We start from the raw sequence: 20,474 nt of genomic DNA, 5'->3' as shown, positions 1-20,474 counted from the left end.
CAGCAGGCACTTTAATTTGTGATCATTAACTCTTCAAAGTCTCTCATTTCTTTTTTTTTTTTATTTTGTTTTTTTTTTTTGTTTTTGAGACAGAGTCTCGCTCTGTCGCCCAGGCTGGAGTGCAGTGGCGCGATCTCGGCTCACTACAAGCTCCGCCTCCCGGGTTTACGCCATTCTCCTGCCTCACCTCCCGAGTAGCTGGGACTACAGGCGCCCGCCATCTCGCCCGGCTAGTTTTTTGTATTTTTAGTAGAGACGGGGTTTCACCATGTAGACCAGGATTGTCTCGATCTCCTGACCTCGTGATCCACCCGTCTCGGCCTCCCAAAGTGCTGGGATTACAGGCTTGAGCCACCGCGCCCGGCCAGTCTCTCATTTCTTATATAGAATTTTATACTATTTACTCAATAACTGTTGGAGTATTATAACAATGATCTGTTTCCCTTTCTACACTGCACTAGGACTCTAGTTAAAAACCAGTAGGAATTCTTTGAATAAGCACAAATTTGCCCCAACTGTGAGATGGGACGGTTTTTAGGAATATACAAGCCCTGCTAAGAAACTGCATTTATTCTACATTTGGGCATAGGGCAGCAGAATGTGTTCACAGTCCTGCTGCCTTTGGTATTTCCAAGCCATTTGCCTGTGGCAGCACCTACCAAGGGATTATGACTGACCGAGCTGTGAGAAAAAGCTCCACTATACCTTCTTGGAAACATCCAAGATGGATTGAATCAATTACTTGCATACTTGACCATTTTTGCTCTCAGATTACAATAAAAAATCTTGCATCTAGTAGAGGACCATGTCGTACCTAAAAGATAAATCTTTTATCTTAAGAGATATCCATTTTCCTCTTACATTTTCCTTGTTGTTAAATGATCAAAAATAAGTGAACATGAGACATGTCGTATCCAAAAGATAGTCTTTTCTTCTTAAGAGAGAAAAGTATCCACTTTTCTTCTACTTTTTTCCTGGCTGGTAAATACATAAAGATGAGTAGTAAGTGTGTGTTTTCATTTTTGAAAATACATTTAGTGAAAGAATATTTACTTTTATTTGTGGCTTTGCATCTTTGTGCAGATGAGAGAGAAAAGGCTTGAGTGGTCGTGAGACAGAGGGTTTTGGTTTGGTGCGTTGTTAGCTAAGCTTTGTTGATTAATGTTGATTACAAACATGATTCCACAGTCAGTTACCTTTTTATACCTTTTGACCCAGTGATTTCACTTCTTAAAATTTACTCTATATAAATGATCAAACATGGGTGCAAATATTTGTTTAGCAGTATTGACTATGATAATGACAGAAAACAATCTAGGTGTCCAGCAATAAATTATTGGTTTAATAAATTGTATAATACATTATATATTTGAAAACCATATAGCCTTTAAACATTATTTTGGCAGATAATTCAGGACAGACAGCACAAACTTTGCAGTTTGCAGGCCCAAGCTCTTTGTTACTTGCCAACTGTATTATGTACAAAAAAGTTTTTAACTTCTCTAAGCCCCAGTTTTTTCATTTGGAGGAGACAATACCAGCTCTTAAGGTTGTCATTATAAAAGATTTAAAGAGAACCTGTGTAAAGCTCTGTATAGAGTGTCAGGCATAGTGTAGACAAACATTCAATAAATGCTATCTATTATGGTTGCAGAAGATAGAAAAATGTTTGCATAAGAGTAGGAAAAACATATAATTTGAGTTTTCTAAAATTACACACAATCATAGTTAAGTGTAATGGTATCAACTGAAACGTCCAGAGTAATTGCCTCCTGAAAAGGGGATTGTGTGTGTTTAAAATTTTTTCTTTATATTTCTCTGTAGTTTTCAAATATTCTACACTTAACATGTATTAATTTCATATTTTAAAACAATTTAAAATAGAAACCTCTACACTGTGACTGTGTTTATGTACTTTACTGAAGGTTGTTTGTAGAATCGTGTGTGTGTGTGTGTGTGTGTATAACTGAGATATACAGGTGAATTGCACTACTGATGTCTCATCTGTCACCTCTACTACTTTATCTGTTGACCATGTGTGTTAGCTATTTTCCTAGTATAGATGACCTGTGTTTTGTTTTATTTTAAAAATATAACTTAAGATACAAAACTGTTTCATAAACTCATGTGCATAAACAGTCGCAGATTTTGGAAATGTATACATAGGGTGAAAAGTGAGACCACTCCAGTTAGAGTCTTTCCTCTCACCAACTCATTACCAACTCCATGGGTTACTGCTGTCAGGTTCTTCTCCTTACAGACTTATGTGTGCACATATTCACACTTACGTACCTGGGCTTATACATTTATATAAATGGAAGTATATTTTTTCTTTCTTTTTTTCTTTAATTTGAGACAGGGTCTCTCTCTATTGCCTAGGATGGAGTGCAGTGGTGTTATCTCGACTCACTGCAGCCTTGACCTCCTGGGCTGAAGTTATCTTCTCATCTCAGCCTCCCGAGTAGCTGGGACCACAGGCATGTGCTACCACACCCAGCTAATTTTGAAATTTTTCATAGAGATGGAATCTCCCTATGTTTCCCAGGCTGGTCTTGAACTCCTGGGTTCAAGCAGTCCTCCTACCTCAGCCTCCTGAAGTGCTAGGATTATAGGCATGAGTGACTGCACCAGACTGGAAGTATAATTTTCATATTGTTCTGGGCTTTTCTTTTTTTATGTTAACAATGTATGTTGGAAGTCTTTCTTAGTTCACATAAATCTATGTCTGCTTAGCAGTTGCATGTTATTCTATAGCATGGATGAACCATAGTTTATTTTACTTTAGCTCTGTTGCTTTATTTCCAACTTGCTCATAGAAACTGTACCCTAATAAACGTCCTTGCACATATATTTATATATATATGCCCAATTTTTCTGTAGGATAGATTCTTAGTAGCAAAATTGCTGAATCAAGTGGTATATGCGTCTGAAATGTTGATGGACATTGCCTTGCAAAGTGTTTATAAGTTTACTTAACTACCTATGGTATATATAAATGTGTATGTATATATATATAAAATTCATATTTTGCCAACACTGCATATTATCCCTCTTTTAAAATTTCAGCTAATAGGTAAATATTGGTATCTCATTGCTTTAAATTGCCAATTTAAAGATTAATGAGATTGAGGGTATTTTTATATGGTAATAAACATTGGGTTTCTTTTTCTGAAGCCTGCTTTTTAAAAGAATCCTTAGCTCAGGTTTCTATTTTTCTAAATTATTTACAGGTTTCTTTAAACTCTTGAATATTATGTTTTAAATATTTGTTTATATTTAAGTTTTGTGAACTTAGCTGTATCAATTTTATTTTCATTTTTGTCATCACTTCAGAATTTTGTGTCCATCTTAGGAAGACCTTCATTACCCCAAATTGTAAAATATATTCTTCATTTTTTTATTATCATTACATTTAAAAATATTTATATCTATCTTTAATTTGTCTCAAATTTATTCATGTATATGGTGTGTTGGGGATTCATATTTATTTTGTCCCAAATAGGTTGTTATTCATTGAGTCAAGTAGTCTGTTTTGGGTGATTTGAAATGCCACATTGATCATATAGGAAGTTCTTTTAGGTGCAAGAGCCTGTTTCTGGGTTTTCTAATCTACTCCTTTGACCTATTTGTTTTTTATCTTTATCTTTTTCTTTTTCTTCTTCCTTTCCTTTCCTTTCTTTTCTTTCTTCTCTCTCTTTTGTTTTTGTTTTTTTTGTTTTTTTGTTTTTTTGACAGGGTCTCATTCTGCTTCTGTTGTCCAGGCTGGCGTGCAGTAGTATGATCACAACTCACTGCAGCCTTGGCCTCCTGGGCCAAAGTGATCCTCCTGCCCCAGCGTCCTGAGTAGCTGAGACGACAGGTGTGTGCCGCCATATCTGGCTGATTTTTAAATTTTTGTAGAGACAGGGTCTCCCTATGTTGCCCAGGCTGGTCTTAAACTCCTGGGCTCAAGCAGTCCTCCTGCCTCAGCTTCCCAGAGTGATCACAGGTATAAACGATCACACCCAGCCCTATCTATTTCTTTTTTAACCAACATCATACAAATTTAATTATTGTTACTCTATAAGACACCCCATCTATCAGACAAATCTTCCCTCCTGGTTTTTTTTTTTTTTTCTTTAAAACTTTTAATTTTTATAGAGACCAGGTCTCTCTCATGTTTCCTAGGTTGTTCTCAAACTCCAGGTCCCAAGTGATTCTCTTACCTGGACCTCCCAAAGTGCTGGGACCACAGGTGTGAGACGACACCACACACCCCTCCTATTTTTTTTTCCAAAATTGTCTTGAGTGTTCTATCCCATAAATGTTAACATCACCTTACTAATTAGCTTGAATAATTATGTCAGAATTTTTATGTGAATTACATTGAATTTACAATTTAATTAGGGGAAACTGACATAATATTTATCTTCATTTATGCAGGACTTCTTTTCTAAAAATACATTTCATTGTGCATATTTAAGGTGTACAATATTATGTTATGGGATATGAATAGTTAGTAAAATGGTTACTATAGTGAGGCAAATTAACATATTTATTATCTCACACAGTTACACATTTTTGTTTGTTTTTGTGGCAAGAACAGCCAAAATCTACTCATTCAGCAGGAATCCTAAATACAACACAATTTCATTACCGATAGTTCTTATGTTGTACATTAGATCTCTAGGCTTGTTCGTCTTACATATCTGCTACTTCATATTCTCTAACCTACATGTCCCCATTTTCACTCCCTTTCCTGCCCCTCATCATCGATATATCTACATGTTTGACCTTTTTAAGTAACAAAAAAAATTCCACCTATAAGTGAAATCATACAATATTTTTCTTTCTTATTTAACTTAGTATAATGTCCTTCCAGTTCATCAATGCTATGACAAATAGCAGGATCTCCTTTTTTTTAAGGCTGAATAATATTCTGCTGTGTGTGTGTGCATATTTCACAATGTCTTTATTCCATTGGTGTCCATTCATTGATGGACACTTGTTTCCATCTCTTGGCTATTGTGAATAATGCTGCAATGAACGTAAGAGTGCAGATATCTTTATGAAGTGGTAATTTCATTTATTTTGTGTATGCCCAGAGGAAGGATTTCTGTGTCATGTGGTATTTCTATTTTTAATTTCTTTAGAAACCTCCATATTATTTTCTATAATGGCTGTATCAATCTACATTCCCACCAACAGTGTATAAGTGTTCTTTTTTCTCCATGCCCTGGCCAACATTTGCCATCTTTTGACTTTTTGAGAATAGCCATCTGTTTTTGAGTGGCATCTCATAATAGTTTGATTTGCATTTCCCTGATGATTAATGGTGTTGAATACCTTTTCATATACCTTTTGGCCATTTTTATTTCTTCTTTGGAGAAACATCTATTCAGGTCCTTTGCTCATTGTTTAATTGGATATGTGGATCTTCCTTTATGTCTGCCAATGGTTTTTCTTCACAGAATTCTTGCACATTTTTTGTTAAATATATTATTGATATTTTATAACTTTTGTTAGAATTGTGAACAGGTTCTTTTTTTCTCATTGGATTTTCAAACTGCTTATTGATGGTCAGTAGGAAAGAGGCTGCTTCATTTTATTCTTGTATCTAATCGCCACCCTGATCTTTTTTATTCATTCCAATGGTTGTTCAGTCATTTATCTTACATTTTCCTGGGAAATTATTATAGCATCTATTTTAAAATAAAGAATGAAGATGTGCTGCCTTTTTTCAACTATATAATTCTCTTATTTTACTTTTAAATGTGTTTGATAATGTATTCTAGAATAGTGTTGAAGATTGCCAATGATAATAGGATCTATGTCCAACTTACCTCTTAATTAGAAATCTGCTTAATATTTGACTATTAATTATGAGATTTGCTATAGATTTCTTATGGAAACATTTTATCAGTTTATAGACTTTTTCTTATTTTTCTTGATATTCAACAACAGGAAGGGTTGTTAAATTTGTCTTCCACTGCTTTTTCAGCACATATCATTGTGTTTATAAAGTTTTTCTCCTATTTGTTAATGAATTATATTAATCTTTTTCCTAATTTTGAACTATTTTTGGATGAACAGTATAAACACCACCTTGCCATGACTTTTTAAAATTTTTTATGTCTTTTTAAAAAAACACATTTCAACTAATTTTATTTAACCTTCTCTGTCTCATGCATGCACATCGTTTTTTCTTTGATTTTAAAAAGTTTCTGGGCTATATATAGAATGAAGTAATGTTCTATATTTTTCTATGTATTTGGAAATTTTATACAACGATACCCCCAAAACTGTCAGTTTTTGTTTTATTTCTTGTTTTCTATTTCATTAATTTATGCATTTATTCCTTCTGTTCAATCATTTTAGATTTGAGACTCTTGACTTGAAAGTTTTGTTTATTTGTGATCTTCCTCATTTTTTAATATCACACTTAAGGCTATTTATATATTTTCTTCTCAGTAACATTTAGCTTTCAACTCCCAAAGACATATGTGTGTGTGTGCATGTGTGTGAGTGTGTGTGTGTGTGTGTGTGTGTTTTCATTGCTATTTCTATCTGATTTGAAATTCAGTTTAATCTTTTTTATCCCAAGAATTATTTAGAAGTGCTTTGTTTTTTCTTAAGTGGATAGTTTTTATGATTAATTTGTACTTCTATTCACTCCAATCTAAGAATATGGTCTATATGATGTACTTTAAAAAATTTATTGAGCTTTACTTTGTATCCTCATACATGGTTAATTTTACTAATGATTATGCAGATACTTGAATAGAATCCATATTCTGTTTATTGGGTCCAAAGTTTTATTTATTTATAATTTACTTACAATTATATGAATAGGAAATCATCATCATATATATTATCTAAACTTTCTGCACCAGAGATTTGCAAACTTGTTCTATAAAGAGGCAGATAGGAAGTTTGTTAGGCTTCATGGACTGTAAAGTCTTTGTAGCAACTACCCAACTATGCAGAAAAGGAACTATAGACAGTAAGTAAATGAATGGACATGGCCAGATTTGATCCAAGGACCTTATTTGTTGATGCCTGCTCTATATTCTAGTTTATTTTTATTTTTTGACAATAACTGACAGGAGATATAATACTTTTTATAACTTAGATGGCCAGGGAGAAATAGAGACAAAAGGCAGAGAGAACTTGTTTAGATTTTCAGTCTAGTACATATTAATATGTATTTTTAAATACCCCCATCTCTAATTTTAGCTTCATATCCAAGGGATTCATTATTACAATTGCGTTTCCAGTACTTTATGTGTGGTTTAACATTATTTGAGTTTTGATTTGTTCGTATGACTTTTTTTGTTTTCCCTCTGTAGTGAAGCCCAAGAGCCAAAGGTATCACCACCACCTTCTAAAACGTCAGCAGCTGCTCAGTTGGATGAGCTCATGGCTCACCTGACTGAGATGCAGGCCAAGGTGAGTGCAGTCCAGATGATAAACAGGGCCCATGGGGTCACCAGTTTTTCTTTGTGGAACTCAGCTCTGCATTCTCCCACTTAGGAATTTTCCTGAGTTGTCATTGCTTTTTCCAGACTAAATTTAATTCCATGAATTAACCCATCTTTGTACTATGTGTTATTTGGACACAAAAATTAATATATAATATAGACTTTGATCTCAAGGAGCTGGAGTGTGCTTGGCAAAATGAGGAATACGTTTTTTAACATTTATAGAATAAAAGCCAGGTGGTTTGCAAACATATGTGGAGCAAACATTACGGATATAGAGAGATTTTGGAGATTTAATCAGATAGTTGAAACCTGGGATGGACTCTGAAGAACTGGCAGAGTCTGGACATAAAGAGATGGGAAGAAAGGTGGTGTTAGTTGCAACGAGTCCTGAGGGCAGAGGTATCTAAGGCTTGATAATGTGGAAGGATTTTCTTGTTTTTTGAGACAGAGTCTTGTTCTGTGACCCAGGCTAGAGTGAGGTGGCGCAATCTTGGCTCACTGCAACCTCCGCCTCCCGGGTTCAAGCAATCCTCCTGCCTCAGCCACCTGAGTAGCTGAGATTACAGGTGCCCGCCACTGCGCACAGCTAATTTTTGTTGTATTTTTAGTAGAGACGGTGTCACCATCTTGGCCAGGCTGGTCTCAAACTCCTGACTTCGTGATCCACCTGCCTAGGCCTCCCAAAGTGCTCGGATTACAGGCGTGAGCCACTGTGCCTGGCCGAAAGGACTGTTAAAGAGACCTGACTAAGCAGGACAGAGGATACCAGTGAGCAAGCTGAGACACAGCAGGGGAGATCAAAGTGTAGTTCTGACAGTAGGCAGGGTGAGAAGTCCCAAGCCCATACTGAGATAAAATCTGCCTCTTTGTTCTAGTCTCTAGAACACCTCTAAAGTGGTGAGCTCACGTGGTCTGGCGTGGAATGAAAATCTCAGATAAATAGGCTTAAAGATTTATTAAGGAAATATAATCCAGAATCCTTAAGGCAGAGAATCCAACCATTTTAAATCTGGTTGGAGGATTTGACATATACAAATGAGGTGACTGTGAAATAATTTCAAAGCAGTATGTAAGAACGTGTGTGATTGGAGGGGGCAGGGACCTTATCTTTAGAGCTCACCTTGGGACTCCCAATGCTCAACACAGGGCCTGATATATTGTGAGCAACACATATTTATTAGAGAGATGAATAAATAAACATTACAAACAAGTTTTCCTTAATGGCTTACATCCTTTGATGGGCCAGTGTCTACAATAAAGCTGGGTAGATTGGCTCATTATGCTATATATCTGAAAATACTAGAAAAAAATGTACATTAGATTTAATTGTGTTGTGTTTCTAATTGATTTAACATGTATCTTGGTTTATTTAAATTTTTAATTTACAACGCCATCTTTTTTTTTGAGACGAATTCTTACTCGGTTACCCAGGCTGGAGTGCAGTGGCGTGATCTCGGCTCACTGCAACCTCCACCTTCTGGGTTCAAGCGATTCTAGTGCCTCAGCCTCCTGAGTAGCTAGGATTACAGGCATGCGCCACCATGCCCAGCTAATTTTTGTATTTTTAGTAGACGAGGTTTTGCTATGTTGCCCAGGCTGGCCTCAAACTTCTAAGCTCAGGTGACCTGTCTGCCTCAGCCTCTCAAAGTACTAGGATTACAGGCATGAGCCACTATTCCTGGCCCCATTTATCTTTTGAATAAGCTTCACCTTCACATTGTACAAAAATCAAAAGTACAAAAAGCTTGCACTTAAAATTGTTTCCTTCTCAGCTCTGCAGCCTAGCCATCCAGTTCTGCCCCACTGGAGACAGGCAGAATTTCCTATCTCTTCTATATCTGTTCAGAAGTATTCTGGAAGGTACCAGTGAAGAGATAGAGATGTAGGTGTAGATGTAGTTATATTGTATTTTTACTTATTTTTCATAATTAATGTCAGTCACCCCTTCAGACCTTTCAGACACTAACCTTCTGAACACTAACCTCTTGAATATTAACTAACATATATTAGAGGAGGAAGGATGTCTGTCAGATGATCAAAATGTCTTGAAGGAAAATGAGCATTTTGATTGTTGACAATGTGATGTTTAACAGGCAGTAAAAGTAGGATAAGTAGAGGTCTTAAGGCAGACAGTAACAGATCACATTCAGGAGACTGAAGAGCCCAGCTGGCCTAAACAATGGAGGCCTTTTACAACATAGTATTAATAAAAGATGAGATTGGGAAAGATAAAAAGGGAGGACAGTGGATGGGAGGCTTTGAATGTCTGTCTGATGAGTGCAGACTTGATGTGGAGGCAATGGAGAGCCATTGTAGTTTTCTGATGAGTGAAGTATTCCGTAGATAGATGGTAGCAGTCGCTCAGCTGGAAAGGAGTTGAGAGAGCCAGAATCAGAATATGAGGTTATGAAGGGTCAGTTAGCCCCACCCCCCGGCTTTTTTTTTTAAAGGATCTTTCTTTGAATGGTTTATAATAATTTTGGACTTTGCTTAAATAATTCCAATCAATCAACAAGTCTTATCTGACGACTTCTCACCACCTTCTCCTATAACACTGATCTAAGTCATTATCTTATTATCTCCCTATGTTCACTCTTGCTTGTCAACACTTAATTCTCCACTCAGCTACCACAGGGATCCTCCAGATTCCTTCACTCCTGTGCTTGAAATCCTGCAATGGCTCCCATCACCTTGGAATAAAACCCAAGTGTTTACCATGAGGTTCCTATGTGACCTTTGCCTCTCTCTCTCGATCACCTTCTCCTGCTGTGTTCAATCTCACTCCCTCTGCTTTAGCCCCACTGACCTCTTTGACTTTCCTTCTAATGTGCCAAGTTGTTTTCTTCCTCAGGGCCTTCCCTCCCCTAGAATGCTTTTCCCATAAATGCCAATATTTCTGAGTCCCAAGTATCTACTCAAATATTACTTTCTTAGAGGGGCCTTCTTTGATTATTACCTCCATCTAAATCAATTATTCTCACCATCTTCGTGTGTCATTTCTCGCTCTATATATACCATCTCTATCTGACATTATAACATATATTTGTTTGTTTAATTGTTTATTGTCTATCACCCACAGAATTCTATTCCATGAGACCAGACACTTGGTCTATCTTATCCTTGCTTTAATCCAAGTGCTTAGAGCAATGATTGGCACAAACCAGGTATTCAACAAATACTGCCAAATAAGTGAGTAAAATGGAGATGTGACTAGTTTTTGAACTGGGGTCATCCTAAGATCTTCAAAGGGTATCATTTTCATGTACTAAAATTCCTATGTTAAGAAAAGATTTACAAACAGAAGATTAGTCAGATTTCATTTGGCCTGAGGAGTTTAGGATGAAAGGGAGATGACAATATTTTTATTGGTGTTGAAATTTTAGATTCTTCCAATGCCTTGGAGGAAGGCTGGGGAGAGGCTAAGAGATCAGTCAGTAAAGTTGAATTTATAGAGTCATTAGAAGATGCCAGTGAGAATAGAAATACATGAGACTGATTCTGTTCTTGGTTCTTCCCTTGGGCCAGGTTGCAGTGAGAGCAGATGCTGGCAAGAAACACTTACCAGACAAGCAGGATCACAAGGCCTCCCTGGACTCAATGCTCGGGGGTCTGGAGCAGGAATTGCAGGACCTTGGCATTGCCACAGTGCCCAAGGGCCATTGTGCATCCTGCCGGAAACCGATTGCTGGGAAGGTGAGATGGGCTGAAATTTTGGTCCTACAGCCTTCTGTGTCTTTCTCTGTCCCAAGGATTGCTCGTTCTCCTTATAATTGGAGATGTTTTACTTATCATGGATAATTACTAATCACAGTGCTCTGGCCACTGAGCTAAGTGCTTTACAAGTATTTCCTCATTTAATGGTCACATCAGCCCTTCAAGAAGCATGGTTGCTCCCTTTGTGAAGATAAGGAAACTAAGGGCTCAAAGACATTAATGAACATATCCAAGGCCTAGTAAGAAGTAGAGATAAGATCTGAAACCAGTAGACTCTCTCCCAAGTGAGTTCTTAACCATTTTTCTGTACTGCCTTTACTGAGATGACCTTTCTCACTGCTCCCTTTGTTCAGACATTCCCAGTCTAAATTGATTGATTACAATTTTCAGCTGAACTCAGCTCCAAGTCACAGCTGCAGACCCCTGTTCTGCATCATCCTTCACCAAAGCTATGATAAAAGGCTTTGAGACCTGACTGCATAGGGCATGGAATAAAGTGTTCAAACTAGAGGAATTAAAACTGTCATTTGGCCTTTTCCTCTTCCAGGGGTCCCTTCCACGCCAAGGCTACAGTTACAACTTGTCTGTCATTAATGTGCTCTATGTTGTTTCGGCCACACCCTGTGGCAGTGGAGTGGTTGTGAACATTTACAGGCTTTCATCACAGTGATCAGTCAGGGAAGTGGGCATCCTTTCATTATCAATCCATAAAGCACAGATAACAGATGGCCTTAGGTGGAAGCTAGGTCTAGGCCTCAGTGTTGTGTAATTCCACAGGGTGTTGTCTACAAGGGGTACAGTGTGAAGAGTGCTCCCTAGAGTTGTGCAACCTATAGGCTATAGAGCACTCAACTGGGCTCCTGTGTCAGGCTTCATTTCACTCCACAGGTGATCCATGCTCTAGGGCAATCATGGCATCCTGAACATTTTGTCTGTACTCATTGCAAAGAAGAGATTGGCTCCAGTCCCTTCTTTGAGCGGAATGGCTTGGCCTACTGCCCCAACGACTACCACCAACTTTTTTCTCCACGCTGCGCTTACTGCGCTGCTCCCATCCTGGATGTAAGTAAATCCCCACTCCTCTCCAGCTTTCAATCACTCATTCAGAGCCAGAGTCATGCTTTACAACTCTGTATCATTGTAATATCTGTGTGTTCCCTTTTCAGAAAGTGCTGACAGCAATGAACCAGACCTGGCACCCAGAACACTTCTTCTGCTCTCACTGTGGAGAGGTGTTTGGTGCAGAAGGTATGACCCAACTTGAGAGGTTGTATCCCACACCCCAGTGGGTAGTTATAAGACCAGCAACACCTTTCCTGGTAGTTGTGGGAGTCCTGGTTCCTATCACTACTATCGAAGCGCCCATTGCAGTACTAGACACCATCCCTCTCTACCTTTCTCCAACATTTATAAGTTCCCTTTAAATTGATTTTTTAAATCACAGAAATACAAATGCATAGTTTAAAACCTCAAATATTACTTCAAGGGTAACATTGAAAAAGACTTTTCTTGTTGAATATTGAAAAAGTCTCATTCTCATCCCCAAATCCAGTTCTCCTCTCCAAATTTTCTTAGCTGTTTCTTCTGTTATTTACTCATTTGTTGTTGTTGTTGTTGTTGTTGTGTGTTTTTTGGATGGAGTCTTGCTCTGTTGCCCAGGCTGGAGTGCAGTGGTGCGATCTCTGGTGCGATCTCGGCCCACTGCGACCTCCACCTCCCAGGTTCAAGCGATTCTTCTGCCTCAGCCTCCCGAGTAGCTGGGACTACAGGCACTTGCCACCACGCCCAGCTAATTTTTGTATTTTTAGTAGAGACAGGGTTTCACCATATTGGCCAGGCTGGTCTTGGACTTCTCATCTCATGATCTGCCTGCCTCGGCCTCCCAAAGTGCTGGGATTAGGCATGAACTACCGTGCCTGGCCTGCTTATGTGTTTTAAATAATAACTTATCTTGTTATAGGTTGTTTTATTTTTCCAGTTTCAACCATTATGTATTGACTGTCTAGGAGGGAAGATGAGATTTAGAAATGTTATTATTACCCCAATCAGTTCCAACATATTTCCCCTCCCCTGTTTTTTCAATGTATAATTATGTCATAATTACAGATTAGATCAGTATTCAGTGTGTATATGTTGACAATCATAAAATACTGCTCACAAGTAAGCCATGTAGCAAACTGACTACACTAGAGTCTGGATTTTAGAGTCAGACTTCCTGGTTCAAATCAGGATTGTGGTATTTATTCACTGTATGGTGTTCTAGTCATTTAACATCTCTGTACCTCACTTTCCTCATCAGTAAAATAGTCCTAATGAAATTGCCTACCTTATAGGGTTGTTATGAGGATTTAGAGACAATACAAGCATAGAATTTAGAACAGTGCCAAGCACACGGAGGTATAGTAATGTTAATATTATCACAGTGTCCTTTTTGTATAAATTCATTTTTTTCTTAAGTTAACATTTGAATCCTTTATGAAATTAGCTTTGTTTTCATTGTACTTATCACTAAGTTATGTAACAGAACTGTGAAATTCTTTTCAAAATGGTCAACTACATCTGGCAATAAGTCAGTTTCTTTTCTTTTCTTTCTTTCTTTTTTTTTTTGCTGGAGATACCCCTCCAGGAGACTTTCTTCCTCCTGATTCAACATGAAATGATTTCTTCCTGCTGAGTAACAGTCATTCTGGTTCAGTAACTTAGAATTATATCTAGTAATTACTCTTAGAAATTCCTTTTATTACTTTCCTCTTTGGATGCTCTGTTTCCTGGGTCCCATGTCTATGTTTTATACATGTTACCACCTTTATTTTGATGGGGAAAATCCCCTAGTAGCTTTCTGAGAAAGAATTTTTGAGAACTTGAATATCTGAAAATATTTTTATTCTGTCATTTCCCTTAAGTTGCCTGGGGATAGAATTCTAAGTGGAAACTCTTTTCCTTCATAATTCTGAAGACATTGCTTCACCGTCTTCTATCTTCCATAGTTGGCAAGTTTTTATTAAAATTTTTTTTATCCTTGATCCTTTCTACATGACCCATTCTTCCCCCTTTGTATGTTTGTTTCATGTGTTTTCTGAATTGTCTTTTTTTAAAAATTTTCTTCTTTTTATGTTTGTTTTGAGCAAACGTGGAATCAGAAAGCTGCTTTACTTTGTTTTTTTTTCCTGTCCTTTTAGAATGAACTCAGTGGGGAAGGATTTCTCCTCTCTTACAAATAAAAGCTGGTGCAGTCCTCTGTCTTTTCTGATTTACTCTTAAAAAACAGTTCTAAATATAAAATCAATTTAAGAAAAAAAACACAAAAACTAAGCCCATAGGTAATTCGGTCTGTGTAATAGTTAAGTCTTACAGCACTTTAAAAGTAACAGCCACTCCCTCTCTTTTTTAGGACCTTCAAGCTGCAGGAGGTGAGGACAGGGCTATGGCCTTTCATTTCTCCTGACCCCACTTTGTTATCTACCACCCTCACCCTTATTGCCAGCATTGACACCTGCCTGCTGTAGGCTTGAAACACTAGGGAGGATGGAGATGAGAATGGAAGGCAGGAAGGTCTAACTTGTCTGGAATTGTTGTTAAATTGGCTGTATGCTCTCCAGGCCTGGCCAGTGTTTAGCTCTGACTTTTTTCCCTGAATTCTTTTTGGGATTAACACAGGTCCAACAGTGAACTCTTGATTGCCCTTTATGTGTCTTGACTGGCTGTTCTGTCCTTGTCATGTTTCTTTGAGGATTTGTTTTGTAAAGATTCTTTTTTTCAAGGGGCTTTCATTGTTCCCCCCTAGTGAACCCTTAGAAATTATTAACATGGTTCCAGATCATCTATTCCACTCAAATTTTCACAGAAGGACCGTGGATAACTTACTGTTTTCTCTGACAGCCAGTGGAGTTACAATTAATTTTTAGCTGCATGTTTCTATTCAGCTGCCATAGGCTCTTTCAGCCAGACTCACCTATGGACTTTTTCCAGGGATAACTCTGATACCACTAACTGCATCTCACTAATACCAAGGCACACATATCCAGCTCTCTGAGTGGTCCCACTGAAGTCCCTCTTTTAACCTGAGTGATAACCTCAGATTATCTTGATAACAGGATTATACATCATCTTTCTTGGTGGTGATGAGGCACTCATAGCACAGTTTTCTTCAAAGAAATCCTTCTCTCAGTTTTCCTTTCTCTTTACCTGTTTTCTCCTGAACATGAGTGAGGAATTCCAGAATTGTACAAATAGTCCTTGGCTACCTGTTTGGAGGGATGTTTTGCAGTTCAATTTGGAATTTGATATATATTACGTTTTGGTGCCTTACATTTGTTTACACTGGTCTTTGCCAATACTGCTGATCCATGGCTGTCTGTTACTATTTAAGAATGAGACACTAAAATGCTAATTTAAAACTCCATGGATATAGACAGAAATTGTTGACTGGTGGACTTGACTATACGGTACTCAGGTAAGATGCTCTGGCCATTTTGTTGAGTGACTCCTGAATATGACAATCTTAGGTCTTTTCTGTTGAGCCAATTACGCTAAAGAGATGTTCTCTTTGCCAGCATTCTGAGATTGAAAAGGGGGATGGGGGAATGGACTTTTCACCATTCAGCATGTCAACTTTTACTTAATTCCCATTTTTCAGTAGAGAGCTTGACTCATTTCCTCATGGTGTCCAACATCCCTGATCATTGAGACTCTCTTGTTCAATATTTACAGAAATAATCACTGCATCTTACCATAAGATAAGGCATCTAACCTTCTAATCGTTCTTTAGACTTTCAACCAGTCCTGTTTCTAGCCTTGAAGAATACCTCATGCATTCAATTTCTGAGCCCCTCTGATATTATTGTATTCAAGATAGCTTGATTTTTATTGGCCTCTCCCATCTGTGGAGACATAAGTTCCAGTTTTCTTATTTATGTTAAGTCAGTTGCCACTCTTATAACCTACTTTAAATTCTTGAAAATTTAGCTAATATCTCACCTGGTGGCATATCCTTTACTTTTTTATCTTTCTTTATGGCTCTTTATAATTTACATAATTCCTTAACTGTCATGTTAATGATGTTTCAGGAGGGAGTAAAGAAAATCCCATGTGTTTAGGTCCTTTGCTAATATGGAGACTTTCCCAAATATCAGGCATATTATTATATATATGGTTAAAAATAATTTATTTGATGCCACCACAGTCTTGTGAGAGCAAGTTTATTCCACATTTTACCTAGTTATAGATAAAAATAGTGAGTCTCAGGTAGGTAAAAGATTTTCTTAAAGTCACACAGTTAGAAAGCTGAAGAGGCAAGATTTCAACTTGGGTATCATTTCTGCAAGTTCCATGTTTTTCAGAAAACATCACAACTGCCTTTTGACTGAAACTCAATTCCTCTTCTGCTGTTGCATCTCTTTACTTTTGTGGTACCAACACAATATGCTTTATTTGACAATAGACCCAGATACAGTGGCGCTGACAGATTCCACAAGCAAAGTGCCCTGTAGTAATTTGCTTGTTCACTGGAGCTTGCTCAATGCTTTTTCACAAATCATTAGGTATTTCATTTCTAGATGGTATTTTACCTAAGCAGCATTTTTCATTGACACTTAATCCAAATCATATTAAAATGTGTTACAGTAATTTATATTGTACTGGTAGCCATAAAAGTCTGAGAAGTAGTTGAGTAGAACAGTCAGCAAGTGAATACTGCCCCATGGATCATTATGATGGAGAAGTTGCCTGAAAGCAGAACAATAGGGCATAGGCACATTTCAAGTAGAGACGTAAGTTAGATACACATACACAAAAATATCCAATCCATAGGATGACCAGAAAGCACCATGAAGGTAGTTAGTTCTCATTTTCTTGACTCGGGCCCCTTCTAGACAGCCAGGGCTGATGGGGTCATTTATGGCTTTATATAAACAGGAAACAACACTTAAAACATATTTGTACATAAAGTTGCATGACAAAAAGTGACATTTATTAATCAGAAGCTCTACTTGGGTTGTATTTTCCTTTTTATGCCTGGATTTCTGTAAAAAGGTCTCCTGCCATATGGTCAGTCCATTAATTAGGTGACATCCTGCCTCACCCCAAGTTACATAGTCACAAAGAGTTTCTATAATGACAGTTTAACCACTGAGCCTCCTGGGAAATTAAATTCATCTATATATTTTCATCAGTTCAGAGAATTCCTCTTTAAGGCTCAAGCCATTGGGCCTTAGCGTCCTCCCACAGGGATGAGCTCTTCAGTGTCTACCTGTGTTTCTTTTTAATTGTTCATTATCCAGGCCATGTAGGTGCTCCCTAATTTCCCCTGCGGCTAAGAGCCTCACCAGAGTATAAACACTGTCCCTCTTTTTGTGGCACTTTTAATTGTCAGTATTTCTCATTCTTCCTCATGAGGTAATTGGTCCCAGAGAGACCCTCCAAGAAAGCAAGAGCTGAAACTTTAATTTATTAGATTATGAAATGCAGGGGTATCACAGCAAGTTTGGCTGATTGCTTTTGATTCCCTTCCTGAGACCTACCTGAGTTGAAACAGAGGCTGTTACTCCCCTGTTATCCCACTCTCAAAACCAGCTGTCCAGCAGATGCCTAGATGAGGGCCATTTCTCAGATAGTTGGCATGTCTTACAGTTTTCTCAAGTAATACCTACCTATAGACAAGCTCAGTTTTGTGTCATTTGCTTTATGCAGCACCAGCATCACCTGGGGACTTGTTAGAAATGTGAAATCTTGGGCCCCATCCCAGACCTATTGAATTGAAAACTCAGGGTGGAAGACCCAGCAATCTGCATTTTATCAAGTTCCCAGATGAGTAATGCACACAAAAGTTTGAGAAACACTATTACGCTACACAAAATGAGACAGGTGGTTGCAGGTATTTGTTTTTCTTACATAGTAGGACTCACGGTATTCAGTTTCCCTTGAATAGACTCTACATATCATTTGACAGAGTAAGTAAAAAGTGAAGTGAGCTCTTCTGTGTCTCAGGCGTTTAGAAGAAGAACACAGGACAGCATATAAAATTAGTAGTTTAGATTCAGATCTGTAGGCCTCAGAATTCTGCTAAACTGTCTGCTTTTTAAAGAAAGCAAAGCTAAACAAAGCAAGGCATGTGAAAAAGTGTTGAGGTAGTGGAAAAACTGCAGCTATATGGTTTGGGTCCCAACACCTAGCTGTTTCTATTGCCATGTTGTGATCTGGCTGCCGTTATCAAAGCTGATTTCTAGAAATAGTATTTTCTAGGTAGTCTGCTTTACAGAACACTGTGCATGCTTTGCTTACATGCTGTTCTAGTGGAGAAGAGGTAGAACTCTCATATTTACAAAATTATTTGTGCTCAGCTGATACTGTCAGTTCCCACAGAGAGGTCAAAGTCAGGATGCATTTAAGTTAGAGGTATGACATTGAAGTTAGGCTTTGAAGGTAGGCCTAGATTTGAATCTCAGCTCCTCTACTGACTAGTCAGGTGTAAATTCTCTAAGCTGTCTTTTCTCATTTGTTAAATGGGGCTAAAGCCTACTTCAGAAGGTTGCTCTGAAAAAATCTCATTTTAGGCCGGGCGCGGTGGCTCAAGCCTGTAATCCCAGCACTTTGGGAGGCCGAGACGGGCGGATCACGAGGTCAGGAGATCGAGACCATCCCGGCTAACACGGTGAAACCCTGTCTCTACTAAAAATACAAAAAACTAGCCGGGCGAGGTGGCGGGCGCCTGTAGTCCCAGCTACTCGGGAGGCTGAGGCAGGAGAATGGCGTAAACCCGGGAGGCGGAGCTTGCAGTGAGCTGAGATCCGGCCACCGCACTCCAGCCCGGGTGACAGAGCAAGACTCCGCCTCAAAAAAAAAAAAAAAAAAACTCATTTTAATTTAATACTATAGACAGAGCCTTCAATGGAACCAGTACAATGCAGATGCTCCCTAAATGGGATTGCTGATAATATAGTCTTCATTTTAGGTGTCTAAGTAAATACTAAGGAGGGTTTCTTACATAAAAGTTAATCCATTTATACGTATTCTAGTCGATGCTGAAGTGAGACTCTAAACTGCCATATACTCTGGAGCAGATGATCTCAAGTATGCTATTGTAATATTGTTCTTATGTCTGCTCATTCAATATGTATTTATTGAGCAACTACTATATATGTGTCAGGCATTATTCTAAGTACTAGGGATATAGTGACAAAAAGGAAAGTTCTTGCCCTCATGATTAATGTATTCTGGTGGAGGAGACAAACAGTAATCAAACTAGTCAACTAACTACTACCTATTCTGCATGGTTAGAGAGAGAGTGATTAGATACTATTTGAGACACAGTGGTTGAGTCACTTTTTCTCTTAAGCAGACCCCTGAGGTAAGCAAAGAATTAAGCCATTTGGGAATCTCAGGGAAGTGAGTTTCAAAACAGAGCAAATATATCACTGGAATAAGTGCTTAAGGATCAAGTAGTTAATTTTTTTTTTAAGTGTAAAGACAATAAAAACACCTTGCAGAAACTTTTGTTTTTAACTTATTACCCTGTTAACCTCAAGCAATACAAAAACCTTTTTCCTTCCAGTGTTTTTCTACGTTTTTCATATATGGGCACACATAAGTTATTGTGTGCCTAAAATTTTTTTTTATACTTAAGCGTTTCTCCATGTTGTTTCATCATAATTTCATAATATTTTTATAATAATTTTAACATTATCAATTATTCCATTTTATATAAATAAACAAAAAATAAAATACTATATGCCTAAAGATTTTCACTGAAGCATTGTTATAGTTCCAAACATTGGAAACAACTAAATGTATTAACAATAGTATCATATTTAGATTACTTCTGGTGTTTAGTAGTACTGTAATGAATATCATTAAACATAATGTTTTCTTCTTTTGAATTATTTGTATTAATTAATTCCCAGGACTTAGATGTCTACACCTTTTTTAAAAAAACCTTGATATAGATTATCAAGTGACTCTCCAAAAGAATAATACAGTTAATATTATTACCAGGAATATATGAATATATGGATCATTCCATATATCTTCTAGCATTGAGTATATTTATTTAACACTGTTTTTACTACTTAGCTAAAATTAGAAAATCAACTACTGATTAGCAAAAATTATGAATTCATTGTTTTCTTTTGAGTTTCCTGACTTACTCATAATGTCCAACATATTATTATTAAAAGTATCTATTTTGGGGCTATTTGTTGATTTGTGAGGTGCACTTGTTTTAAAAGGTTTTAAAAAACATTCACTATGAGTTTCTCATTCTCAGTGTAGCTCCATTACCTGGACATGGGATCAGGAAGACTC

At 37.5% G+C, this 20,474-nt stretch overlaps 1 protein-coding gene across 3 annotated transcripts in view; it reads left to right on the top strand.

Moving 5' to 3' along the window:
* The window catches only part of LPXN (leupaxin), a 48,693-nt gene that overhangs the window by 16,372 nt on the left and 11,847 nt on the right, over positions 1 to 20,474 (top strand). For all 3 annotated transcript variants that reach the window (XM_011963480.1, XM_011963478.1, XM_011963479.1), the window contains 4 exons: positions 7,329 to 7,428; positions 10,989 to 11,156; positions 12,066 to 12,239; positions 12,344 to 12,425. In XM_011963480.1, the coding sequence (XP_011818870.1) occupies positions 7,329 to 7,428; positions 10,989 to 11,156; positions 12,066 to 12,239; positions 12,344 to 12,425 (524 nt within the window). The remainder of the gene's footprint in view (positions 1 to 7,328; positions 7,429 to 10,988; positions 11,157 to 12,065; positions 12,240 to 12,343; positions 12,426 to 20,474) is intronic.

The sequence above is a fragment of the Colobus angolensis genome, unplaced genomic scaffold (assembly GCF_000951035.1).
Source record: "Colobus angolensis palliatus isolate OR3802 unplaced genomic scaffold, Cang.pa_1.0 Scaffold61, whole genome shotgun sequence".
Taxonomy (NCBI): domain Eukaryota; kingdom Metazoa; phylum Chordata; class Mammalia; order Primates; family Cercopithecidae; genus Colobus; species Colobus angolensis.
Note: the sequence above shows the minus strand (reverse complement) of the source record. Positions and strands in the feature narration are given on the sequence as shown.